Here is a 27,812-nt window from a genome sequence, read left to right on the forward strand (position 1 = left end):
GGTTTGAAAGGAAGTGTATGAGCGGGGGAAACAGACCTCCCACAGACGACCCCACAGACCAAACTCGCCCCTCGTTCCCAGGATTCTCTCTCTTCCCAGACTTCTCTCCTGTTTGCCTCGGCTTCGGCTGAAAAGATGGCGGATCTCTTGTTATCTGTGCATATGATATGTTGTGAAATTTAGCTGCATTTATTGCGATGGAGGGAACTAACAGCAAAACAGTTTACAAGTCCAAACTTTTTTCAGCAAATGTTCTTCTGCAGAAGGATGAACTCGAAGAGGTATCTTTCAAGAATTGTTTTATATCACAAAGCTTCAGACTTCCACTTTTTTGGGGAGCTTCTCGATAGATCAACAACGAAATGAAATACAACAATGTATCGCTCTTTTTATCCGTTGTTAAGTTAATTTCTTCTTTTTTGTTCAGTTGTTTATGGAGTGTTCATTGAATGCTAAAAAGTGGTTGTTGATATATCGAGAAAGTAATTTTCAGTAATTTTTGAAGTTTAGGACTCAGAAGCTTGGCTAGATTGCAGAATACCCGTCCCACCAAATATCTAACTTAGAAACTGCTCCCGCAGTCCCGCAGTCGTTTTCTTTAATGCTGCTCCTGCAGTCCCGCAGTCATCGCTCTACACATGAATGTACTTCGTTCTTTAATCCATGAACCGAAACAAGCACGCTCTGGGACTGCGGGACTGCGGGAGCACTCATTTTACTCACTTCATTTGAATATTCATCAACTGCGGGACTGCGGGAGCGCTTGTTTTACTCTCTTAGATTTAAGTACCCATCGACTCTAGGACTGCGGGACTGTGGGAGCACTCGTTTTCCTTACTTCATAATAAATATTCATCGACTCAGGGACTGCAGGAGCGCTCCTTTTTCAAGTAAAATATTTAGTGGGCTTGGTATTCTGCAATCGCTCCAGAAGCTTATTATGGTATTTCCAGGCTTTAATCGAACAATCGAGCGTCGTTTGTACATTTATGCTTCTTTGTGTTATATCATGAGTTTGCAAATTATGATCAGATGGGTGAGTGTGGTCCTGAGAAGGACTATTTGTGGTGAAAACTGAGGTTAACATTCACTTTGTAACTTCAAAACTTAATTAAAATTGATAATCACAAGAAGCTCACCCATAAACTATTATTAATTTTTGATGCTACTTGATTAATTATTATCAATAATGATGGATTAAAATCGATTTATGTTGAGTATCGAAAATGTCAATAGAGATACGTACTACCACATCTCAAAAGATTTATGCAGCATTTTGTGCAACAGTATCCAGTGGGGATGCATAGTAAATTTTAGGACTTGCATGCAATGTTAACCACGTATCCAGGTCTTTAACACTTATCGCACTCAAGATATCCATTGTGTTGCTGAGATCTAGAAATGTTACATCAAGTAGTAAGATATTTAAAACTGGAGTTCATTGTTTCAAGCACTGTTCACTAACAATCTGATGAACTGTTTATTGAGATACACATGGAAAAGTACACAATCATAGAATAGAAATACGACAACATTGACCTGAAACCTAGCAATGGATTGTGTGAAAGTACAGGGTGACTACTAATCAACATGTATTGGAACATTCACTTTTGACTTTGTTTCCAACAGCTCAGTAAACAAGATGCCTATACTGGCATGTACGCGAGATGCTGTGGCTGATTCATTTATTCCAACTGTATGCTTCGCCGATTGATAAAACTATCCTTGCTAATGGCCTCGTTGTCTTTCAGAACAATTTCACCTGCTAGCTAAATGTTCTAACAAATTTGATTGCCTAATTAAGGAGATGCTTTTCATAAGAAAACTTAAACCATCCCTAAACGTGCGAACAGACTCGATTCGCGCAAAGGTATTCACCTGAAGAACTTGTGATCGTTTGTTAATATGCTAATTTGTAGAGATTGTAAAGTATAGAAATCAAATCTACGCATTAATTTATCCACTTTGGCTTGAGAATGGTGTCACGATGACACCGAAACGTCGGCTATTAACTTTAATTTTCGCTTGCTTATGTTTCAAATTATAATAATAATAATAATAATAATAATAATAACAACAATAACATTGATAACAACAATCCACATCACAAATTAAAGTGATATAATAATTTCAGAAAAACATATTTACTAATAATAATGCTTTAATTAACCCATTACGCACTGTGCCAGCCAAAACTGACCGTGATTTCGGGCTCATCTGCGCGCACTACACGATTTGAGCCTACCTCCCCTTGAAGGGAATTTTGTGTCCCCTATTGTTCTCATTGTCTTCAGAAAGGACTGACCAATCAGAATCCACTTATTGCGCATATATTTTTAGGTCTTAAGGGGGCCCAGACAAAAGAACTTTTTGTCTTTAGGAAGCGGTGTCAGATTTCAATTTTTGTTGCCTCTTGGGCCGCGCGGCTAAATTTTTAGTTGCTGATTTTCGTGTTTTCCGAAGGAAAACACACCGTTTTGAAATGGTAAATCAAAAGAAGAACTGCTAAGGAATACTCAACAGTTTCGACAGCGAAAATCCAAGAAATAACGGCGAAGAAATTGCGCTTCGAGTACGAATTGTTGTTTTATCCAGGTGACGAGCGAGCGGACAGCTCAAATCATTATTCAGGCCACGGACTTTCTGCGAAATTTTAGAGTACTTCTAGGAATTCAACAGCCAAAAAATTACAGGTTTGATTGTGAATTTGTACTGAAATACTATTCTAATTGACCGATTCTTTGTACTCTGAACAGTTTTTGCGAAATTTTTGAAAAATGTGCCCCACACGGGTCTATAAATTCACTTCCAATTGGACTTGTTGTTCCTTCAAATCGCTTGCGCGTCGCTCGTCTCTCATTTATAATTATACGTGTTTCTTTCTAAGGCGTAAACAAAGACTTTTCTGAATAAATTTTTCATTTAGGAAAGCTTTCTGTGTGTTTTTCTTTCTATTTTCATTGAGAAAACGTGACAACTGTGTAATATTGCGTAAACAAACACATGCTCTCGAGACGGATCAAATTTCACCCATGTGACGCGCAGATCAAATTTCATCGAAATTTCGGAAATTTTTATCTTCAAGTTTGTTTTTTGGAAAATTTTGAATTGGCAACTAGTGTATTTTATTCCATAATTAGTAATTTTAACTATCTTAGACTAGAGGGGTGTTGTTTGTTTTTGCCTTGTAAGTTATGTATTTTTACTGCAGATGGGATAGTAAATAACCACTTTGCCAATTTTGTTGAATTTTGGAAAACCTCTGGAAACGGCTGGTGCACAATGGATTTGTTTCCAACAGCTCAGTAAATTAAAAACATTCAAGTTAATAATAATAATAATAATAATAATAATAATAATAATAATAATAATAACAACATGCAGTAACATTGATAATGATAACAACAATCCACATCACAAATTAAAGTGATATAATCATTTCAGAAAAACATATTTACTAATAATAATGCTTTAAACAAACATTTTAAAATAGAAAATACAAAGACAGCAATGGGGAATGAGAATAAGAATTCAAAACTAGCTAAAACATGCTTTTTAATACATTGCTTAGGAATTAGAAGTGAGTCTGTTTTTGAAACACTGCAAACGGTTCCGTTCCTTAATACCATGGTAAAGGAGTCTCTTCTTTCCTTACTTCATTCGAACGAGTGAGAGACAGATATTTTTCTTTTATATGGATACCTTTATTAAAAAAGTATTCGATAGTGTCTACAATCTTAAACTCAGCAACAGTGGAGACTTATCACTTGTAGTGAATAATTTTTGAAAAACTCTTTTTCTGTGATTTGTTTCAGAGGCTAGAGAAGTGTCATGGAGTCCTGACATCAGTAGTTTCAAATCTTTCAGAAACTGAAGCTCATGATGCTCTTAATCAAATGGTAATGATATAAATTAATTATTGAAGTCATTTCCTCCATTGCATAACTCATTCATTAAATGACACTTGCTCTGTACCAGCTATACAATTCAGCTCATTAGCAAAGATGGTAATCTTTAACAAATGGACCCCCTTTGACTGTGAAGCGACAGGTTAAAGTGGAACTCTGTGGAAGATTTGATATAACTTCACATTTTGCATCATTCTATTGAGAAAATGTGTGACTGCTGTAACACCCGAGTGTCAATGAAAGATCCTGCAAGGGACACTGATGCTTGGTAGTAGTAGTAGTATTCTTTTGTTTCTTACAAATGGTATGGTTTGTAGTTATTCAATGAGTGCAGTTCTTGCATTTAGCATTTCATTGGTGGAGTCAGACAAATTAGTTGGACTGCTGGGCAGTGGATAACATTATTCAGTGGATAAATCACTATCCAGTGAATAAAATGTACTCCAAGTAATGTCTACATCCTATTATCCGCTGGATAGCAACTTATCCTCTGGAAAAAGTTATCCACTCTTTGAATAACGGGGCCAGATCTTTATTCATCTCTGGCACCCTAGTAAACAGTCACCAGCTCATCAAAAAATTAACAAAATTTAGTAAATGGGACAACAAAAATGTGAGTTTGACTGGCACGTTCACTAATACACAATCCTGTAAACTAGCAACAAAAATATATCCTGCTGAAATTAAAATAGTATGGTAGTATTCCTGTTGTGCTTACTAAACTGAGTGTACTCTACTGAGGGCACAAGACAACAACAATCTCTTGCTTGTCACAAAGTCCAGTATTAATACGCCTGCATGCAGATTTCTACTATTTCCCTTGCTTCACTTGGAAAAGAGATGTCTACATATACATTTGTAATGCTGATACTGATCACATGAGGCCTGTTTCAAACAGCATGCTATCGCTGTATCAAACTCAGTTGAATCAGTGTTGTTTCTAATTTCAATTAACTTAATTCAGTCATGCTAGAACAAACTTTCTACATTTATAACAATGTGTATATTGTGTTTCAATTTTTTTTTGGTTTGAAAAATTTCAAACCAGTTTGTCTAGGATTATGGTAATGAATACTGCACAAAGGAAAAGAAAAATTAAACAGGTTTGAAATATTTTTACCCAAAAGATTTTTTAACCACAACATATACATTGTGATAATGAAGTCCATGCAACATTGCAAGGTATGCAATTAGTTCAGCATTTCTGAGCTTAAGTCATTTAGTATGACTTCAGGGCAACAAAATTGGTCATGTATTGAACTTAACTCATGCTAATTGGAATGAACTGCAGTGTTCGAACCAGACCTTACACTATCCTGCTGTTTATTTGGGATGCAGGGTCTGCACTCTAACTGGTTGCTTGACAGTAGATTGATATTGGTAGCATCAATGCTGATTGGTTATCATCATGAAGTACTCAAGATATAATTCAGGGATGTAGCTAAGAAAAACCTCAGCAGGCTCATTAATAAACCCAGCTGGCTCTTTTGGACTACGTACCTTTAAAATTAGCCTCAAGTATTTGTGTTCTGTATAAATAACAGCCAGTGATAAGATCTCTTTGCTGGTAGCTGGTTCTTAGCGACCTCTCTGATAATTATTATTTTATTCAAAATAAATTCAGCTTGGGTTGTCATACTAGCCGTAAGCGAGTGTATTTTGTGTTTTTTGCCCATCATGAAGCATCACAACAGAAATCTTGTTCAAAGTTCCAGAGAATGTAATGTTTACAAAGAAATCCTTTTTCTACAGTTTACTGTACTGCTCTACATCACCTTACACCTTATTTGTTAACTATGTGCTGAAAGGCATGAAGTTATTAATAGTAATCTAAGACCCCACTTAAATCAACTCCCATGAAATTAAATAAAACCATTCTCAAGGATTCTGTTAGAGCATTTCACATTACTACTGTTAGATGAGTGATCTTGGATCAATCAGATCAAGAATATTTTGGATCTGTAACTACAATTTTTGCACAATTAGTTTAAGTAAATGCTCACAGAAGGGCTGGAATTAATTAAGCTTAAGACTGCCAGCAGTCCCTTTTAAAACTCACCAAGTGATAGAAAAGCCTATTAATTGACTGTACAACTAATTGACAGGTGTGTAAAGGTCCGCAGCAGCATGAAGAGGCATCCCTTGGTCTGTTGTATACCATACTGGTTGAACCAGTGGCTGCAGCAAAGGTAAACAAATATGAAAAGAAGAATGTACTTTGTTGTGAAAGCTCATTTCCAAGTAAAAGTGATTTAAAGAAATCAGAGATTTGGACCTTTAGTGTATTAAATCTGATTCTCTGTAGAGCATTATGCGGCATTAAATGTAAGAACATTGTTTCTCATGCTTCAAAACTGCAGGCATGCACAAATAATCATTTACAAAATAGTTGAGAGACTTCTGCTGACAGCATTTAATCTGCATAATTCAAAGTAACAGTAAAATGCCAAAGTCTATACACTGTATGAGTCGTTTATTAATAAACAATTCCTTGTTGTGCATAGCTAATCACGTTTCAAGTTACCAATAGACAGTCACTTTTAATGGTGATGATGATTAAAGGAATACTAAACTAATGTTTACCTGTTTCTATAACCTTTATTTTTTCAGGCTTTTCGAGACCTGACATACATTACCAGAGATGGGCTAAGTTTAATTATCACACGACTTACTGGTATTGTCACAGACAAACTTAGCAAACTACTTGACACCGTTAGGACACAGGTACTGTGCTGTAAATTAAGACTTAGAAAGGTGAAGTTGCAGTATGAGCCTAATTGGCCCGCATGGCCAGGGCTTAATCCAGTTTCAGTTCCATCAAGCAACTAGCCTAGGAGTAAATATTGTTCCTCCCCCTGGATAGGATGCTAGTCCATTGCAGCGTTACCCCCAGCTGCAGTAGAAGAGAAAAATGTTCAGTGAAGTGTCTCATCTGAGGAAACAACACTATAATGCAGAGACCAGCAAGCTGTTTCATTAGCCAAGCTTTGTTAGCCCAGCAAACACAGTTTTTGCCTTAATTTCTGTTCATTTCCTCACTTTCGTCCTAGCCAGTGGCCGTGCAATTGAATGAATGTAAAAACTTGCATGTGTCTGATTGTTATGCAATAAAAATTATTACTTGAATTACATGGAATTAAACGCCTATTGTGACATTAGCCTTGAACCATAGACCCTCAGGTCTGTCCAAAAGGGGGGTTTAATTGAAAGTATAACATGCTTACCAATACACGCTCCATGTTAGCACTAGTTCTTCAATGTAAAATCAATCAACAGAAATTATGTGCAGTTTGCCAATGAAGAAATCCTGAAAGCTAGCATGCAGCCCTCCCAAAGTACCAAAATCTTGAAAGAAGCAACTTTCAATTAGTGTCAAACATTTCACAGCTATTTCGAAAAAGGTTGACATTAATGCTGTTTATTCCCTTCTATTATTAATTTTGGAGAAATTCAGTTAAACTTCATCAACCAGTCACAAATATGTCACCCTTCTAAATTTTATTGATGTTAAGCGTGACCCTCCTAGCATAGTATTTGTTTCTTGGAGGCTAGTCCATGATAAGCTGTTCAGTATCAATAATTAGTGACTTGATGAAGAAGTTGAAGAATTTCTGTCAAACAAGCACTGCTTTTAAACTAATGCTAGCAATGCAGCTTGTCTTAGCCTAGCTCACACATCCATTGTATGCAAAAAGGGGATGACATCATTGTTAAAATAACATTCATTAGTGTCTTTTTTTGTAGAAAAGATTCTACCTTTAAATCAAAAGAATTGCTGATTTCTCAATGGCAGGTACTGTGGCTATCTGGTGAACTGGTTAAGAATTCCACTTCTGGTGTAGAAGGTCTGTGTCAAGCGCTTCTTAGACAAATTTCAGGAGGGGATAACTCATCTTCAAATGTCTGGCTCGCCGAAAATGTCTTGGGATTATTACACACCAACAGGTTCGTGGTGAATCCATCACTATTGCATGCAAAGACAACATTTAACAGTTATATTATCATGCAAAATCATGCAGAATTTATCACCTAGGATACTTAAAGGATTTTGCAGGGTTATTGTTTTATTGTTCAACACATTGATAAGAAAGGACAGTTTTTTTGCATAAAAGCTGGAGACAATAATAATAATTATTTTTTTTAAACAGATAAATAATTATTATTTATTTGTTAAAAAAGGAACTTGTAACATTTCACCACACATGGATGTGCATGAATGAAAAACTCAACTGTACCATTCAAAAGTTATTGATAATTATTTATGTTGAATGTACAGCAAAAATGGACCATGTTGCTGTTGCTGAACCTGCGGAAAATGTTATTGAATGTGAAACTAATGGTTACATGTAGTTTCTTACAGTGGTGATGATGGTGGTTCAGCTTTTCTTGTTACTGGTGTTGTTGTTGAAGCTGCTAAAACTGTGCTGGTTTCTTGTTTCTTGACCAGAATGATGTTTAACATTTGTTGGAACTGCTGCAGTGAGGGTCTACTGTTGTAGGAGTCAATGCTTGTATCACTTTTGTGGTCTGCAGTAACTGCTCTTATGTGGCGTGTTTTAGTGTTTTCTTCACCAAGAACCATGACTATTGTGGCTCTAATGCAGTAGTTTGTCAAATGAGGAGCAATACCAGCCTTGGAAGTCATAGATCCTTAATCATTTCTGCAAGGGGTCTCTCACCTACCAGAGAGTTATAGAACCGTAGCTTATGGGGTCGAGTTCTGTTAGTATTAACTTTCCTGCATTGAGTGCTGGAGGCTTTTCATAGAAGAAGTTGGCATCAAGGGGTAAATGAGGATGATAATTTTTTAACAGTCTACAGAGGGCATCTCGGTGAACCAGGAAGCACAAACATTTTCATGTTTAACTTCATCATGTTGGATTCCCCCTTGGTGTTTTTTTCCTGCTTGGCAAGGCACCAGCTACACTGACGTTCACTTCATAATTCTGGTGACCATTTGGGGTTGTTCTCAAAATGAGCATCTGCTTGGTCATTTTCCCTTGGTTTTCATGACCTCATGCAGGGGTTTCAATAAAATTTGAAGTAGGTGGATGGTTGTTGTAGAGTAGCCGGTTGTGACAAATATTGGGGTTGCAAGGGCTCTCCAGTCTAGTGGGGTGCAGAAAATTTTGAGATCTGGAAGCAGGAAATGCTATTTCCAGCATTCTGGGAACCAAATTGAGTACAATAGATAAGACAGATTTGTTACAAATGTCTTGTTCATGATCTCCATTTTACGTGTCAAACAGCAAATAACGATACAGGTTGTAAGTGTCAATCACGTTTATCTTAACATTGTTTAAATGCTTGGCGTGTTACGTACAATCTTCCAATAGATAAAAATGAGACAAACTGTTTATTGGCAGTTGACTTTGCTTGCCATTTTAGGAAAAAAAAAACAGGTCGGAATTGGGAGATAGAATGGCAATAGTAGGCGGCGCTGATATAGAAAGTAGGCTGCAGAATTCGCCGGTTGCCGGCTTCTAATGAAAACCCTGCTCATGTGCTGAAATATAAAGAAACATAAAACCAAACAGTATTTTGAATCTGTGAATGAGTTTTTGTGTCAGCCATGGATGTTCTCTTCTGTGTTAGCATTTGTAGTTTTTACATGACCCCACAAGCTGTAGAAGGTTAAGATGATAGCATCATGTATAAATAAACGTAATATCCATCTATGAGATGTTCCAACCTATGTGTAAATCTTACCATTAAACTGAGACTGCATTAATGAAGGACCAAAACAGTGTTTTATGTATAATTAGCAACAGTGTAGTTCTCCTGGTGCTGCACTTATCAGCCACTTTCTGACTGGTGTTAGAGCCAGTTAATCAATCAATCAATCAATCAATCAATCAATCAATATATTTAATGTGGTCAGTACGCTTAGCTAAAAAAGCTAGTTTACAGGTACGCCACGGAAAAAAGAAGAAAAAAGAAATTATAAGAGCCTTTTGAAGGCATATAAATTTAAGTAAATTAAGGTAACTAAGGGAACTAGCTAATATTAAAATATAAGAATTTAACAATGTTGTCACCAAGTAAAATATACAAAAAAAAAAGTGATCATTCAAAGCAGTAAACATCAGTCAAGGATAGATGCTACATCGCATTCAGAGTCCCGTGAGATCTAATCAACCTCGTTCCCAGGGTCTCTCCTCTTCACGTCCCAGGGAGCAAGAGAGGAGAGACCCTGGTTGGGTCTGGTCACGTGTCTCCCAGAGAAAAATTAGACCCAGGGAGGGGTCCTTCACTTGCTACTTTTTGTCAAGATTTATTTTCGACTCCAAAACCAGACTTCCGCTTTGCTGTGCGAAGCCCACACGAAACTCCTTCAACTGGCTATGTTTTTCAGTAGTCTTCATTTTGCGTGTCATTGTAACATTAATCGGCTTAAAGCTTAACAAAGTCCGTTGTCTTGAGGCGCTGTATTTTGGAAAATCACTGTGTATAAATGGCAAAATTAACAGTGGACGAACAGTGCCTTCCCCCCGGGGCCTTCCCCTTCAATTCATGGAGTTGTAATTGTGGTTTATTCTAGCTTTGAATGCGCTGATGAAAGATAAAATCTGAAGAACTAAGGAAGGAAACTTGAAAGGAATCGGGTCGATGTCTAGCTGTTCTGAAAGGTCATTCTGCAGCAGCTACGCTGCTGACAGAGAGTTTCATTCTGGAAAATCTTTCGGCATAAGCGCAGTCGTTCGCGTCTCTGGTATTTAGCGTCGTTGGTTGGTTTATGTCGGCTTTTCTCTCGGGACGTTAACAAACCAACGATGCGAAATACTAGAGACGCGAACGACCATGCTCGTGCTAAAAGATTTGCCCGAAAGAAACGCTCTGTTAGCAGGGTTGCAGCAACAAACAATACACAGGAAATAGCACATAAGCAGAACACTTTCGGAAGGAGGATGGACAGTATTACAACATGTATACGGTAAATTTTTCACGGATCTTTCAATGAACAAAGAAAACCCTTTTGAAATACCGTAATCGTTGCAAAACAATAACGAAATAACTTTTGTTCCAGTTGATGGCGTTAAAGTGAAATTTAGTCTGCGGCTACAATGGCTTCGAGTAACATTTCCAGTCACGTTTGATTCTTTCCTGGCCGTCAAATGCGGCGCGGAAGACAACTTCTTGATGCACCGTATGACTTTAACGATACCTGACTTTCAGAGATCGTGGACTTGACGACTCTAAAAGTAAATGTGGCAAAAAATTCACTTTGTGGAAATGCGTCGCCGTAAAGCTCCTCGGCTGCCACTAGTAATAGTGGCAATAGTCGATTACCTTTGCTGTAAAGATTTCCCCAATGACTAGTATCTTCAACTGATTTACAAAGTCGATAGCAGCTCACATTCACAGATTCACTCGCTTTATTTACCTTTATTGGGGTTTCTGAATGACCACTTGACATGACCTTTGAAACACACGCGAATCGCAAGTTGACTTGACTGGGGCATGTTTTCCCATCTCCGGTACGCTTAGTATAGGCAAACTGACACTCAACCGCCCCTCTCTTAAGTCATTTATTTGTAATCTCCCAGATTCTGGGAGACACGGGACCAGACCCAACCAGGGTCTCTCCTCTCTCGCTCCCTGGGACGTGAAGAGGAGAGACCCTGGGAATGAGGTTGAGATCTATTGTTTTTTTAAAATTGTTTTTAAAAGTAGTGTATGTTTGTATCTTTCGCGACTCGTCCGGTATAGCGTTCCATGTTTGAACAGTGGGTTAAAAGTTACCAACTAGGTAAAGTTCCTGTATTAAGCACATTCTTAATGTTTTCAGAGCCTGGTTGGAGAGGAATCCAATGCTTTTGGCAACTGCTGTTTACACATTTCTTCGACTGTTGGAAGACCATGAAGCCGCACCTTTCAAAAATTTACGTCAAATGGAAATAGAATTCTGTTCTTCACTTCTTAGGGAAAAGGTAAGTTCAAATGGACATTTTAAGAACACTGAATTTCAATCACTGCATACTAGGTGTGGCATCTCTACTAGGCTCAAAGCCTGAGGCTAGTAAAAGTTGAAGCTGGCTTGTTAAAATATTGGTTATTCCCCCCCCCCCCCCCAGGGGGGGCATGTAAAAGTGACAGGGGTGATCATCATACCTCTGACGGAAGTCCTTTTCAATTTTAGCACCCTCAGGGGTACAAACTGCAAATTTTAACCCCTAAAAGGTACGACGATCACCTGTCACTTTTATATGGGAGTCCCCCCGCTCGGGTTATTGGATGACTGCATTTACTGTACATGAATGATGGATCAGAGAATTAATTCTTCCATGCATGTTAAAGCGCTAAAATAATTAAACCAATGGAGGTGCTACTGAGTATTAGCCCTAGTAAAGAAATGGGAGACTACACAAGGCAAAGGAAAATTTTTTGGCCTCAGTGGGAATCTAACCACCTACCTTTAGATTTGATAATCTGTTGCTCTACCGACTAAGCTATGGGAAGCTAGTTGTGGGTGATAATGGTGGTAATTGCGGCAAATGCGAATGTGAAGGGTACAAATGAATGTTGTGCTGCTAGTACTAAGAACACAGATGATGGATCAGAGAATTAACTCTGTATGGAAATCTTACTTACAGAAGCCTGCAAGAGGCAAAGAAAAAATCTTTGACTTCAGCAGGAATCGAACCCATGACCTCCGGATTTGCTCGTCCGTTGCTTTACTGACTAAACTACAAAGCCAGATGGGAGCAAGTCGTTGGTGATAATGGTGGTAATTTCAGCTGGTAGTCTCTGTCAGCAAGATCTTTTGGTTTTGTTGTATTCAAAGGCTCATTGCTTTCCAAAGAATGAGTTGGGTAGATCATAAAACAGAACAAAATTAAACATTCTTTATTATTGTGGTATCTTTCCAGAAAAATTAATAAATGTTATAAATCTTAATTTTTGTAACAGTTTGCAGACTGCATTCCAATTGGTAGAGATCTTGTGCGACTTTTACAAAATGTTGCAAGGTTTGTTAATTGTTATATTTCAGTACATTTTCTCTCAAGGTGATCCTAGGTAAAGAAGTCATCCATTCTAGTTTTATTAATTGCCCAACCCCCACCCTGTGGGGTCGGAGCGATTAGTAAAACAGTCGTTTTTTTTTTTTTTTAATTAAAAATTTAGGAAGAATTTTGCTGGCTTTGCTTTGACATGTACAAATGGTTAGACCTTCACATGGCTTGGCTGACTCTATGGAAATGGGGGTCCTGTCTCCAATCAGTTCGGGACATAAAAAAAAAACCATTAAGGAAGTAATGAATCCTGTCTGTGACCAATGTGGTCTTGTGAGTTAACGAGACCACAAGTTGGCATTCTTTTAGATTTGCGGGAGAATTTCTGCTATTTTAGAGAAAGCTTTGTTTGCATTTTTTTTATGAAGACACAAGAAATAGCTTAATCGAATATCAATTGGTAAACATGACGTAACATTGTCAGTCACTAAAATTAGCGACTGTGCATGAAAAAAATAGTATGAGAAATGGGCAGAAAAACAAACTATATTCCATATTCACGGGATAAAGCAAACGTGTCTGTGTTATGGTGCACCAAAAGGGACGTTGAGATTGTTCCAAACTATAACAGAATGAACACTTCATTAGAAAAAGGGAGAGTATTAAATGACGCTACAATTGGGTGATTTTAACCCTTAACAGTTCTTGTTTTTTCTGTCCTCTCCATCCTACTTGCAAAAATATAATATGTTTATGACTTGCAATCTTGAAGAACATTTTAATAATGATGTAGATATATGGGTAAACAGCTTAGCTGTGGAAGATTTGGATTCCATGATATGCTAGTTTGAAACCTGGCCTTCCTACGATGTCATTGTTTAAATCCTTAGAATTACCAGAATATGAGAAAAGTATTCTCTACTACAAAAAGGTGATATTAATAAATTATAATTGCATAATAATAATTTATTATATTTTATTTTTTTGTTTTGGGCTTTAAAGAATACCAGAATTTACTGCATTATGGAAGGATATTTTGTACAAACCTCAGTCACTCAACCCCCAATTTACAGGTTTGTTTTTTTGTTAATCTCATATCTAGAGATACCTTCTCTTTGGAGCAAACATCTGGTAAACATCTGGCTTTGAATATCATTGGCTCTAGTTTTGCATCTTCTAGGTTTGCCTTTGGAAATATATGAATGAAAACAAAGGTCTAGATTTAAAATGCACATGTATTGTCCATCATGTAAGCAAATCCATGAGTAAAGCTTTAATTGCTGAAACTGTTGAACATGCACAGTCATGCAACGTGTCACATTCCTTAGACTTGTTCATTTGTCGTATTTTGGTTTGTTTTTTCCTTGTATTTTATTTATTTATTTATTTATTTACTTTTTGCTGCTCTGTTGTGGACAACTGATAAAATTAATATAGTTAACTGAATATTTAGCTGCTGAATAATCATGAGCTTAGCAGTCCTGTCCTGTCAGCAGTCTTTTGTCAGAGTGGTCAGCAGTCCATTTCACAGGTGTAGGCTCATTTAGCAGCAGCAGAGCTATCCCCCTGATCCTCTCCCCTTTCTTCTTTTTTCCACTGATCGGATCAGTGGAATGGGGGCCAATGATGACCATGGCTGGGTTGCAGGTATTTGCTAGCCATGGGGGCAGTATTTTATCTAGGGGCTGGATGGATGTCCCAGGCACCACCTTCAAGGAAGTTTTCATATTATGCAACCTTACTTTTTCCTTGACAAGCAGTATGTAATTTTTTTCCCAACATTGTAAGATTATTGTTACTTGTCAAAGGCTTTTTTTTTTAATTTGGTGATTATTTTGTAATTAAACTTAGGTATCTCTCAACTACTTCACACCAGAACATCAAGGAAGTTTTTAGCATGCAGACTCCACCCTGAGATGGAGAATAAGATTTTGTTCTTAACATCCAAGGTATGACGAACAATTTTTAATAAGTAAACCAAATTCAGTTTGTCAAACACTAGTTGGATGCTCTCACCATTGCTCAACTACAGGGATACTTAATAAGCAAACAAGGCCATCTACCTGGTTGATAAGTAATATACATCTAGATAGGCTTTCTACAGACTGCTAGGTAAAGTAAATGCCAGTAATGTGTGGTGATACAGAGAAAGATGGAAAATGTTTAACAGCTTGTTCATATGTAAAGTAAATTGGGTTCAATTTTTGGGAACATTGGTCAATCTGTGACATTCTTCACACTGGTCAAATTCTCTAACTGAGCTCAAGCAAGACTTGAAATGAATGAGGCTATACCATTTAGTAGCTTAAAAGTCTATTTGAAACTGTATTATTGCATAAATTTATGCCAAAATATTTTATTGCAAACTTCTGATATTTGTGATAAGACTTTTTTTTATGCAAAAGAAAATTACTGTTTTAGGGGTTGTTTTTGTGTTCCCTACATTAATAAAGATTCATTCTCCATAAGAAATTGCAGAGTTTGTCTAGTTTCTCCAGCTTTTATTGTAAATGGTTTAATAAATTATAATTATTAATTAATTTATTAATTATTGTTCACTGTAGAGATGGAAGGAAGAGTGAATGTTACCTTTTTTGTCCATGCTTAACAAAGGCCTTCAGTGCTTTTGCTAATAATTTCATCATTGCTTCTGTGTTGCAGGTTCGGTTTGGCCAGCAGAAAAGGTACCAAGACTGGTTTCAAAAACAGGTTTGTTATTCTCCTTCATTTCAGCCCTATCAGTATTCAGTTACAACTTCAACTAATCTAGGTGGGCTAGGATGACAAAAAGAAAGAATAACTTTAACTGCTAAGTAAAAAGGCAGACTGAGCTATAATATCAAAGATACAAGAATAAGGAAAAGTTTTTGGGAGGACTAAAATAATGAAGAACTTTTTTGAGCTTCTTTAAAGGCAACACAGGAGAAAAGACAAGGAAAACATGAAATAGGGTAGGAAGGAAAGGAATAACAAAATGGTAATATACAACTATGTAAGTTGTGATTTGACTTTTGTTACTAGGGTTACAGTATATAAGCACTTGATATAGCATCACAAATTGCCATTTGTGTTGTTAACTGACTATGGATCATTTGTGAATGGACATATACACAATTGAATCATTTGTTGTAAGATATTTACTGTGTTTCTGTGTACTACAGTACTATAAACTCATTGGCCTCTTAGGTGGTTTACATTTAACTAAACTACTAATAATTGATTTATAGTGATTAATAATAATGATAATAATAATAATAATAATAATAATGATAATAATAATACTTTCTTTATATAGCGCGATTTCCAGCGATGTCCAATCGCGCTTTACAATTACAGCAAATAAATTCCATTACACCATACAATATTGAATAAAAAAATGAAATTACATTTACATATTTGGGTCTAATATTTCTAATGTACAAAATGTCTAAATGTGGATAATTTACCAAAATAATGCTACTTTTAACCTTTTAACATTAATTTTTTCTTAATTTATTGTTCACTGGCAAATGATAATTTTACTTGCTCAGTACAAGCAAGAAGAGAAGAGCCTATATCAGAAAACAAACAATGCCAGATATAGTGTGCAATAGTGCCAGCTCCAGGCAGTAGGCTGTTAAAACAGGACTTAGAATGATTCTTGACCAGTTGACCGGTGTCAGACTTATTTGTGCTCAGACAAGGCCCTTTTTTTGGACTGAATAAATATTCAGACAACTCTGAGTTTAAAAAAAATATTGCAATAGAAGGCTCTCAGCTTAAGTTATTAAGCTACAGCAAGGCAAGATAACACATTTTCTCCTAGTTTAAGGACCAAAAAAGTAGAATATTTGACCTTATAACTCCATAGGGGGTCACCTTTCACTGTTTTTAAAAACAATGTCTGGTTGTAAACTGTTCCTGTCACTATTAATGTTACAAAATCAATCAACCCAGGACAGGGGGAGCTCAATAATAAAACGACAGATTTGAAGTGCCCCTGGGACGAAAATTTTATTTTCCATCTTTTTGCATTTTCGTGTAGAATATGACCTTCTTACTCATGTTACCAAATTTCAATCCTTAACGGCGATTGAAAGTATTTTTTTTTAGCTTTTTATTCGAGATTTCACGGCCGCCATTACTTGGCCTTGCTCCGGAAGTTAAGGCTCAAATAACAGGAAGTGACGTCATTGGCTCAACACGAAAAAAAATTCCACATGGCTAATTTTCATATGGATTCTACTTCATAAACTGTATTCTGCTGTTATTTAGTTCGCAACAGCAGAATACAGTTTATGAAGTAGAATCCATATGAAAATTAGCCATGTGGAATTTTTTTTCGTGTTGAGCCAATGACGTCACTTCCTGTAATTTGAGCCTTAACTTCCGGAGCAAGGCCAAGTAATGGCGGCCGTGAAATCTCGAATAAAAAGCTAAAAAAAAAATACTTTCAATCGCCGTTAAGGATTGAAATTTGGTAACATGAGGAAGAAGGTCATGTTCTACACGAAAATGCAAAAAGATGGAAAATGAAATTTTCGTCCCAGGGGCACTTTAAAGGATTAAAGAAACTTACAAGGTGAAAATAATCTAACCCACATTATGCAATGATCAGGAAGGTCTTACAAGTGTTGAACTGCCAGTAGTGATTGTTTCTAACTATTATATTTAGTATTAAACAATAACAATCATTTGTTAAAGGTGAAGAAAATATTCACGAGTATTTACTGAGGTGACTAGGTGTTTTGAGACAGCATAATTTTCAGAGGTCAGTATAAAAAAAAAACGACACACACAAGCACTCACCATAGGGATGCTCCAGTGTACACCATTAAGTACAATTTTTATAACACTTATTTGGCAATAAACTACAAATTAAAACAAAATGATAAAATGTCCTTAGATACCTCTGTGTGGTTGTTGCTAGTAAGATAGGCACATGATTGCAAAAAGTTGTCTAGATGAGTGACTTTGGTCAGAAGTGAGGTAGCAACATTACTCAATCTGCAGTTTTACATGGCAAGGTTTTGGTGTCTTGCAAACCATTTTATTTCCAGTATTTTCAATCCCAAATTCTTAAATTCCCAGTTGTCTAAATATTCCGAGTTTGAGTGAGGTGTGAATGATATGTTACTTGCTGCCAAAACAAATGTGACTCAGCTTAGTTGGCTTTCCTTAAGATCCTATAATCATTACTGGTGGCAGTAAATATTATGATGATCTCCTCTGAAAATTATACTAAAGTTTAAGCTGACTCACAAACAAATTGTTCATAGTTTGTTACTTGTTACAGTATCTGTCCTCCCCCGAAAGTCAGAGTCTGCGAGCTGATCTGATTCGCTACATTGTGGGTGTGGTTCATCCCTGTAATGAAGTGTTGTGCTCGGATATAATACCAAGATGGGCCATCATTGGCTGGCTTTTAACATCCTGCCAGGTAAGCATGACTTCAGATACAGGAAAGCTGCTGGAAAACGGGAATTTTGTGGGTCATGATTGTTTTTTACAGTGAAACATCGAATTTTTCCCTTGTGAAATGTGATCTGCAAAGTGGCCAGGAGCCATGATTTTTCATAATATTTTTGTTCACTCTCCTTGAAAAGTTGATTTAATGTATCTTTTATTGTGACCAATTTGTGTTTTTGTTTTTTGCTTCAGACTGTGGTTTCTACTGCAAATGCCAAACTTGCCTTATTCTTCGACTGGCTTTTTTATCAGCCAGACAAAGACAACATCATGAACATTGGTAATTTATACAACTTTTTCTCGACTGATTATAATGTTAACATTGAGTATTTCTGGAACCGCATTCTGTAGGATGAGCATTTTATGACAACATAACTGACTATTAACAGTGCCAATATGTTTGTTATTTTGTTTAGAACCTGCCATATTACTGATGCACCATTCAATACGAAGTCATCCAACAATCACAAGTACTTTGCTAGACTTTCTTTGTCGGGTGGGTGACTTTTACTTTGTTAGTTTTGTCTTTGTTAGTTTTATCTTTTCAGCCTCTGGGTTTGTAAGCCACCTCTCTAGCAGCCATATCATTATTGTGTTTTCCGAAATAATTATGTTAACAAGCGGGTGTTTTATGCTTAACAGATAATACCAAATTACAGCAGTTTACCAGATGTCCAAGCTAGACAGGGAGTTATCAAAGCATTCAGGCACATTCTCAGTAAAAAGGTTGTAATGTAAGTGATATCGATTGTTACTTGATTTACCTTTACTGTTCCTGCATGGAAATCTGCTCTGTTATTTGTTTGTTAGTATATCAGTCCCCCCTTAATACCTGTTCATCAATACATGTAGGTCACTGTCACCACTGTTGGACAATCCCAAGATGGAAAGAGATTTACGGATTTTAGTTAGAAGCACACTGGCTGAGTTCTGCGATTCAGGTACTATAGCATATCTGCTAGCTGATTGAGCAAAATGATCAACAGTCCCAGATTGTGTTTGGGGCACACTGAAGGAAGAAAGCATTACCATTAAAGAGGGAAGTGTAAGTTTCTTTGGTCAATCTTCTAAGTTTATCTTGCAGGTTCAAAACTCGAAGAATCCACCACATCGGCATTTAGCAAAGTTGAAGGCTCATCCCCTGCATCATCGTCTAGTGACATGCTTAGTTCCCTGGGATCTAGGATGATGGAGGCAGACACAAGTAGCAGCACAAAGGACACTGAATTGGTGGACAGTGGAGTGGACGAGGAACTGGAACCGCCTGATGAAGAAGCTGTCTTCTCTGATCCTGACGAAGACTATGATGGTGACATAGCTCCTGGCAAGCCAGAGAGTGGAGGAAAAGAGAAAGATTACGAATTTAAACCAATTGAAAAAGAAGGCATGGAGGAACAGGAGGAGCAGGACAGTAACGAGGACATTACTGAATTGGAAGAGCTGGACAATTTAGGGGAGGAGTTCAAAGAACTCCTTATTAAATTCTCCCAAGAAAGGTATTTCAATCTGCATTTGCTGTGATATAGGAACACTTGTGGCCAGTTAAAGTTCAACGCTTATTTATTTATTTACGTATTTATTTTTTATTTTGCTCTCATTTTTCAGCGATGTTGCAGTACGATGCACCTTGATGGAGGATATTCTTAAGACTATTACATCTTTAGTGAGTCTTTTATGTCTAGTTTATTCATTGTAAATAGTTGAGCTGTTTCTCCATACTTAACAATTCTAACCTAATAAACGACTTAACTGATCTTGTGAGAGAGATAAGGTGTTATGTTTTAAGCCTATTGAATAAATGATAGATGTATTTTTTAAGTCAGTTACATAGGCATACTCGGAAAAGAACATCTGAGTTTTCTCCAAAGAGGAGTCGAACCTATGACCAGGTCTAGCTCCCACGACTCTCCTGCAGCTCAATGGTAGAGCATCTGAGCTAGTAATCAGGAGTTTACAGGTTCGACTTGAGGAAGCATCTCTATTGGCAACTCCACCCTTAAGGTGGTAGAGGATTTCATTTACTTTCTCTCCACTATCTCCGGCAATCTCTCCCTGGACACTGAGCTGAACAAGCGAATCGGCAAGGCATCAACAGCAATGGCTTGTCTGGCAAAGAGGGTGTGGGACAACCCCATGCTGACCACCAACACCAAGATGTACGTGTGTAGAGCCTGTGTACTCAGCACACTGCTCCACAGCAGCGGAGCATGGACCCTCTACTCCTGCCAAGAGCAAAGGCTCAACGCCTTTCACCTGTGCTGCCTCAGAAGAATTTTTGGCATCACATGGGGAAACCATGCCTCAAACAAGAACGTCCTTGAACCCTGCTCACCCAGTGGTGCTTGCGCTGACTCGGCCATGGCAGATGAATGCAGGAAGGCTGAGCCCCTAAGGACATGCTGTACGGCAAGCTAGCCACAGGCTCCAGACTTGCTGGAAGGCCTGTCCTAAGCTACAAAGACGCCTGTTAGCGAGACATGAGGGCAGGCGACATAGATCCAGCAGGCTGGGAGGCTGTAGCTGTCGGCCACAGTAGCTGGAGAATGACTGTGAAGCTGGATGTCCAGCAGAGCGAGGGAAAGAGAGAGGAGAGAGTGCAGACGGCAGAGTGCGGCATCAGCACCCACAGGGCGAGATGCAGAATTCACCAACAGCAACTGTAACAGAGCCTGCCGATCCCATCATCCAGGATAGGATTGTTCAGCCATAGCAGGCTCTGCAGCTCAACAAGAGACTGAACCATGTCGCAGTACTCCATTGTCTCTGGAGACAGTTGGACACCAACAACAATAGGTTCGACTCCTCTCTCGAATTTTCTTTTCCGAGTATGCCTGTGACGCTGACTGAAAAAATACATCTGTCATTTACTGATGTTGTTCCCAGAAATTGTCAGTGATCGTTGCTCATATTCACCAGATTCATATGTAATGCATGTCCGGCATGCTGTTAGGATCAGTAATGCGTCCGGTGTGGCGATGAAGAAAAATATGGTAAATGCAGAGCAACTAAGCAGTAGTATGGCACTGAAAAGAAAAGATGGACCCATGATGGTAACAAAATGGCAGTTTAGTTATAAGATTACAGGTTCAACAGGCAGCCCATATCGTACACCTGACAATAAATGCCAATTATATTTGCTGTTTCATTTTCCAGGATGAATTTGAAGATGATGCAGCCAAGTCTCTTGCTGTTTGTCTCAACTTTTGTATGGTAGATGATTTAATGGCTCCATGTATCTTGAAAGACAGGTCAATATTAACTTATTCAATTAGCTTTTGAAATTAAGTTTCTTTTCTATTCACTGACTCCCGCGACTGACCATAAACAGGTGGCTTTGAAATGGCTTTTCTCTCATGTTTTGAAGATGTTAACGGTCAGCTGACTTGTGAATTGACCTTAAATTTCACCTTAAAACCGATATCGCATGAATCGTGATATCCATTTTTGCACAGTATTCTAGCTAATCTTGCGATGCGTCAAAGGGATTCCTCAAAGGCCAAATACGAGTTCACTTAATAATTTGGAGGGGATTTTCTAATGATCTTCAATTTCCTGTTTTTCATTTAGGAATGTGGAAGACTGTTTGGATGGGCCAATCTACGTTCTTTGTCAGTGGGTATCCTGTTTGCTTTAGACCATATTTTTCTCTTAATGGGCGTCCTGTTTGCTTTATACCATATTCTTCTGTCAATGGGTATCTTGTTTGCTTTAGACCATATTTTTCTCTCAATGTTCATCTTGTTTGCTTTAAAACATGAATTTGTTCAGGAGCAGGAGAAAGTTTCTAAAAGTAAAGTTTGTCGCTACTGTAAGGACTCTGAGGATCGTAATAAAGAAATTGTTTTTGTGTTTTGGGGATATCATATTACAGGAATATATGCATACTTCCCACGCATGATGTTGGCAGAGAACGTTACCTGACACTGCTAGGGGCGCTACACAGTGTGGACCACAAGATTGGATATCGGTTTCTGTTTTTTTTGAAAGCAAGGTTAGTCACATATGAGTCAGTCATGTTTATATTGCTTCCAGTGCTGAAAACAGTTATTTACTGTACCTTGAGTGTCTGGTCTTCGTTAGTTCTGTCTTCTCTGATCTTGCCATTTAGTTCTCCCCCCAAAAAATTGTATGGATACAGATTCTTGTTTTGATACCTTTCTAGCCTACGTGTTCACTTTGGACTATTTTGTTTATTACTTGTGCAGTGAGGCCACCCGACGCTCGAATTCTTTTTTTGTGTCGCGAATTTCCACAGGCACCCCATGCTCTATGAGTCTTTGTAACGGGCCTTGTTATTAGCGGTGGGGGTGGGGGTAGAATGTTTTTTTAGCTCTAGTCTCTTGTTGTTATTATGTCAAGGGTCGCGTCCTCTCGCTCTCGTCCCAATTTTCGCATAGTCCTGAAAATGCGAAAAACGCATAAAACCCCACGGAAAGGCTTGCTACGCAGGTTAAGGAGCTTCATCTTTGGGTTGCTGCAGCTTGTACGACCATCTCCTGGAATATGCTTTTACTGATTTTTTTTTTGTGCATATCCTTTGGTAGTGTTCTAGACGATGAACGGCTGACAATGTACGAAGATTTTTCAAACACATTCCGAGGAGAGAAGACAATTCAGGCTTGCTTAAGTGAAGACCTTAAGGTAAGACATTGTTCATTCTTCTCATACCTGCCGTTCTGGTCGCAGTTGCCACTCACTTTTCTCAAGAAATTGCTTTGTTGTGATGTTTCTTGCAGGTTTGCCAAGAGTACGATATTAAAGGTTTCCGCTACATAATTTCATCTATTTACAAAAAAGTAAGTTTACAAAAAGTTATGTTCAGTAGTTTTCCTTCCCTAAACAGTCTTTTGCTTTTTTTCTTTTCGTTTCTTGATTTGTTTTCAACAAGGTTTTACCTTTCTTTCTTTAGTTCCCAGAGCATGTTGTTGGAAACACGGACGTTCTTCATATGCTGGTGAGGAACATGGAACCAAGACAGGTGAACAAGTCAATATTAATTGCTGTCAAGCATAGGACCACTGGAACTTGGTTTACCTGTACCCAATGCCCAAACATTTGGCAATGAAAACAAGGAAGCAAATAACTATAAAATATAATCCATAATATCATTTCATTCACCTGTACAATTGTCGAGAACTCAGTAGTCGAATGAACGGCATGGCCCCACACTGGGGTTCCACCTTTAACCGCAGCACGTCTCTTTTCCGTTGGAAACTTCTAGTGTTATATCAATATCATGTGCTAGCTAGGTGCCGATTTTACTGGAGAGGAAAACAAGACGTTTTCGTTTATGACGTTAATGATGGAAGCAAATGAGTAGGTTTTATATTGAATGGAATTGTCTTTATCTTCAGTTTCTTATTTTTTGCTTTTATTTTTTCAGCTAAACCAGCTCATGAGCGAGATCACATTAGGAGAGTTAACGATATTTGGAGAAGACGGCAAACTTGACACCTTGTTAGGTAATTAGTTACTCAATTTGCTAGAACGAAATATGCCATTTTACTGCAAAAGTAGAGTTAAACATTTTGCTTATCTCGCAAAACTTGAGGGCAAAAGTGAGTTTAAACTCAATTTCAACTGGCAAATTTCTTTGTTCCGTTGTTCTGTTGGCTGTCGTTAAATCATTGTAGAACATTTTCTCATCTTGCTTTTGGATTCCTTGATGATTGTCGATTTATATCGATTTAGAGTTTTACCAAAGTGTTTTAACAATTGCTGAATTCTTTATTTGCATTCAGAAAGCACTCTAGAATGGGAATCGTTTGAGCAGCAGTGTGTTTGGCACTTGATCCAAGCTGAAGATGTGTTGTTGGAGTCTTTTGTTAATATTCTTCCTTCTCTCAAGCAAAATCAGCATGCAGAGGCCTTATCCAACTTACTCATTCTTATGAAAAGTGTATCGTAAGTCTCTTCATTGTTATGCTTATTTTAATAAGTATTCCCACCCCGGAAACTGTGAATTGTGGGATCGTTTGGTAGACGGACGGACATTGCGCCAACGAATAAGTGCATTTTTGGCATTTTCTCGGGATAGCGTAGCTCTTGTTAAATAGTTTTATCCTAAAAGAGTATTTCTTATGTAACTGACTGCCAAGAAATGCACTTATTCATCAGCACAATTCCCATCTGTCTACCTAAACGTTTTTAACAAACGTATTTATTATGATTTAAGATTTTTACAGAGAATGCCTAATGGTATAATCGCTCTAAAAAGTGGCAATTGCAATAAACCAAACCAGTGTAACGGAAATGTGAGCGAGATAATTACTTTGGTGATGTCGCATGAAGAAGTGAAACTGATTTTCCCGTGAAAGTTCCCGCTCTACGGCTGTCCCCTGCAACTTGCTAATCCTTCCCCTACTCAGCACAGAGGTTTTGTGATTCATTACACACTGCAACATAGTGGGATTGTGTCTTAATATTAGGGTAAATCACTGTATCATTGCTACGCACACCAATTTATCTTTTCCACGTTTTTGCAAGGTTAAATGTTAACTTTCTAAGTTTAATCCTTCATATTTTCAGCCCTTCGTCGGATCTAGTGACACCCGTCCTTTCTATGGAATGCTCTGAAAAGAGGCCTGGAAACCAATTCAGTGTGTCGTTGCTAAGATATTGGGCACAGGAATACCCAAGAGAGCTTGCACAGTTGATTGGTCAACAACTCTGTAAACAAGCATCTGCAACCAAGAAGAGAAAGTAATTATGAGATAGCGGTTGTATTGATGTTATGAGAAGTTAACAAGCCGAAGCGGATAGAGTGATATTGCAAACAGCGCTTATTTAATGTTGAGGGTTAAAGGAGGTATTTAGGTCACCATTCGTTCAGTGGTAGCGCTCCAGACTCGCTTCGTGTTCTAGTCTTGCCATCGTGTTGTTTCCCTACTCTGCTCCACTTGTTTTCATTTTGTACCCAGGTGTATAAATGGGAGCAACAAACCGATGGGGACACCCTACAGTACTCTAACTTGAAGGGGTGAGGGTGGAGGTCGGTCGTAATACCCATAGTCAGTTATATTTACGTGCTATCGAGATTGTATGTAATCATATACATTACACGTTTCCATGTAGGAATTCGAAAAATCAACCAGGCCCCAATTTAGAGCTTGTTCTTTGTCATTTGGACTGGCTGCACAAGATATGCCAGGAACAGGAAGACATGAGCTGTAAGTCAAACAACCCACATCAACTTACTAATAGATGATAATTAATCAAGAGCCACCATATCGAAGAAACTGCTACGTTGAGAAAAATAAACCTTGATTTAGATGAGATGATATGAACCTATATCCAACAAGGGAAGGTGGAATAATTATTTTATTAAAAACAACCATGAAATATTACTAGATCCTGATGATTTCATTTTTCAAGAACGGCCAGACACATTTTAATGGCAGCTATTTCTCGGCCGTGGTATAATGGCTGATATCCCATACCTGTTGAGATCTGGAATGGAATTGCATTATCCAGTAATCCAGTTTTACTTTATAAATACACATGAAAGTTAAGTTGTTCACTGGTTACCACCCATTGACTTTTTTGTTGAAGAGGTTTAGGTAGCTCACCAATTAAGTTCACTTGTCTCATTAACTTTGGCGACTTTTTATTTCTGTTTGTTGTAGTTTTCAAACACGAGGGTCTCAGGTCAGCTTTGGATCAGGTTAAGCTAACAGCGAGTGATGTAAGAAAAAACAAGTATGTCTAGATTTTTGTATTTGAACCTTGCAGATAACAGTCCACTCTAGGTATCTAGAATTCCTTCCAGTATCTCTTTAACCAACACGATTTAATTTGGATATTTTTTTTTGCTTGCCAATATTTTACGGTATAGAAACAAATCATAAAAGAAATTTTATTTTAAATCCACGAATAATTGGTGTTAAGAGTTTTTGCTCTTTTGTACCTGTGATATGGCAATTAGAAACCAGGAACTGATCACGAAATTATGAAAACTGGTTATTAAAAAGAAGCTTGGTTAGCTTTTTACTAAGGTTTTAACGTGGGTTCGCCTGTTTGAGGGATTTCTAAACCGTATGCAATTTTTCTTTTTCTAGGATTTTAAAATCCAGCTGTATTTTGGGTTGATGTGTATTGTTCGGCTTGTATTTTAGGTTCAAACTGTTGTTTTCTCTGTGCGATGACAAGGAATCGAGAAAAAGGACCACGCGGGCGTCCATTTTGGCTGCTAATAGAGCAGCATCCTCTTCTTCTGAGAGTGAAGAGGTAAGTTAGATTTGTTATACAATGTGTTAAAATGAGGTTAACAGTTCCACTGATATGCATGACATGCTGAGGCACAATAATGATTTCACCTCAGACCACTGCCAGCATGACTTGCCGGTCATTTCATATCTTGCTCATGTATGGCGGTTATCACGCCTGCCCCATTAGCCTGTCCGAGGTTCTCACACACCTGGAATAGTAGGATTGAAACAAAAACAAATAAACTTTGTGTTATTCAATATTTTCCCGTTGTCACAACCTTGGAGCCTGGAGCATGAACTTTTGCCTTGGGGTAAAAGGAGTACATTGAGGGCAAGGGAAGCAAATACACTCCCTCTTATTTTTGAGATCTTAGTCAAGCTGCCGCAGATATTCCGTGTAGCGTGCCCTAAAGAGGGACGAGCGTTCCTTTGATGTAGGAAGGACTCGTTTTTGTTCCAACCACAAGTTAAGTGCTCCTAAACCAGTGTGAAAACTGCACCAGCTTTGTTTGGGGATTAGTTGAAACTCTTCCCGTCTTTTACTTCATTAACAGGAAGAAGAGCCTGCAGTGAAACCTCGTAATGCAAAACGGAGAAGAAAAGCCAACACGTCAGTTGATTCAGATAGTGATGACTGAATTACATTCTGTTGCCTGTAGGAGAATCTCGTGACAAGCCCGTGTATTTTTGCTCCACCCTTCATCACATCGGCTGACATAAAACACATGAGTGTGCTGTAACTGCATTAACAGGGACCTTAAGCAGTGAAGACGGCAACGCCAACGAAAACGTCACTTGCAAAAATAACTGTTTAATTTGTGCTACTTCGCGATTATTTCAACTCGGTCAACTTCTACAGAAACGGCGAACTTCCCACGAACCAAATTGGTAGGAGTGGCGTTCAAGTTAAGAAAGAAAATGAAAAATTCACCGTCGTGTGTTCACGTTCTCCAGAAAATCTTGAATTTGGTCATTTCACATTATTGTTTTGCAGAAGACGGCACAGAAATCTACCAAAATTTAAAACGCATGTGCGGAGCGATCGGGTTTTTTTTTCGTTGTCGTTGCATTCACTGTCGTCGTTGCTTAACTTGCCTAATATCCCAATGTCTTTAGCCCATGGCCTCTCAGATAGGATTATTGGCAATACTAATATCGCTGTAAATAAAGGTTGAAATAATAAAACTATTGAAATCCTCCTTCTAAAGCTTTGCTATGAGACGTATTTGAGTAAATTAAAGTGCCTATGAAGTAAAAAAAAACTTTAACTATTTGAAAGGCCTCTCAAAGTGACG

General features: G+C 37.9%; 1 protein-coding gene across 1 annotated transcript; it reads left to right on the forward strand.

The window, feature by feature from the left end:
* Positions 1 to 114: 114 nt before the first annotated feature.
* Positions 115 to 27,724, forward strand: LOC146477105 (integrator complex subunit 3-like). Its single transcript, XM_085114091.1, has 30 exons — positions 115 to 281; positions 3,816 to 3,899; positions 6,014 to 6,097; positions 6,519 to 6,632; positions 7,702 to 7,853; positions 11,698 to 11,839; positions 12,819 to 12,877; positions 13,865 to 13,935; positions 14,714 to 14,811; positions 15,524 to 15,571; positions 18,138 to 18,281; positions 18,503 to 18,590; positions 18,727 to 18,806; positions 18,953 to 19,044; positions 19,163 to 19,251; positions 19,395 to 19,806; positions 19,916 to 19,973; positions 21,464 to 21,558; positions 21,878 to 21,922; positions 22,182 to 22,301; positions 22,855 to 22,951; positions 23,047 to 23,106; positions 23,220 to 23,288; positions 23,694 to 23,772; positions 24,052 to 24,214; positions 24,839 to 25,012; positions 25,385 to 25,479; positions 25,936 to 26,008; positions 26,425 to 26,536; positions 27,072 to 27,724. The coding sequence occupies exons 1-30, from the start codon at positions 198 to 200 to the stop codon at positions 27,153 to 27,155; spliced, it is 3,165 nt and encodes a 1,054-aa protein (XP_084970217.1). The 5' UTR covers positions 115 to 197; the 3' UTR covers positions 27,156 to 27,724.
* The last annotated feature ends 88 nt before the right edge of the window (positions 27,725 to 27,812 follow it).

Source organism: Pavona decussata, unplaced genomic scaffold (assembly GCF_977016875.1).
Source record: "Pavona decussata unplaced genomic scaffold, jaPavDecu1.1 SCAFFOLD_72, whole genome shotgun sequence".
In the NCBI taxonomy this organism is placed as follows: domain Eukaryota; kingdom Metazoa; phylum Cnidaria; class Anthozoa; order Scleractinia; family Agariciidae; genus Pavona; species Pavona decussata.

Bases quoted from the DNA above. Each gene is read 5' to 3' on its own strand.
- LOC146477105 (XM_085114091.1), top strand. From the start codon at position 198: ATGGAGGGAACTAACAGCAAAACAGTTTACAAGTCCAAACTTTTTTCA. The intron at 19,974-21,463 runs GTGAGTCTTTTA...TTCATTTTCCAG, and splicing joins TTAAGACTATTACATCTTTA to GATGAATTTGAAGATGATGC. The intron at 23,289-23,693 runs GTGAACAAGTCA...TTATTTTTTCAG, and splicing joins GGAACATGGAACCAAGACAG to CTAAACCAGCTCATGAGCGA.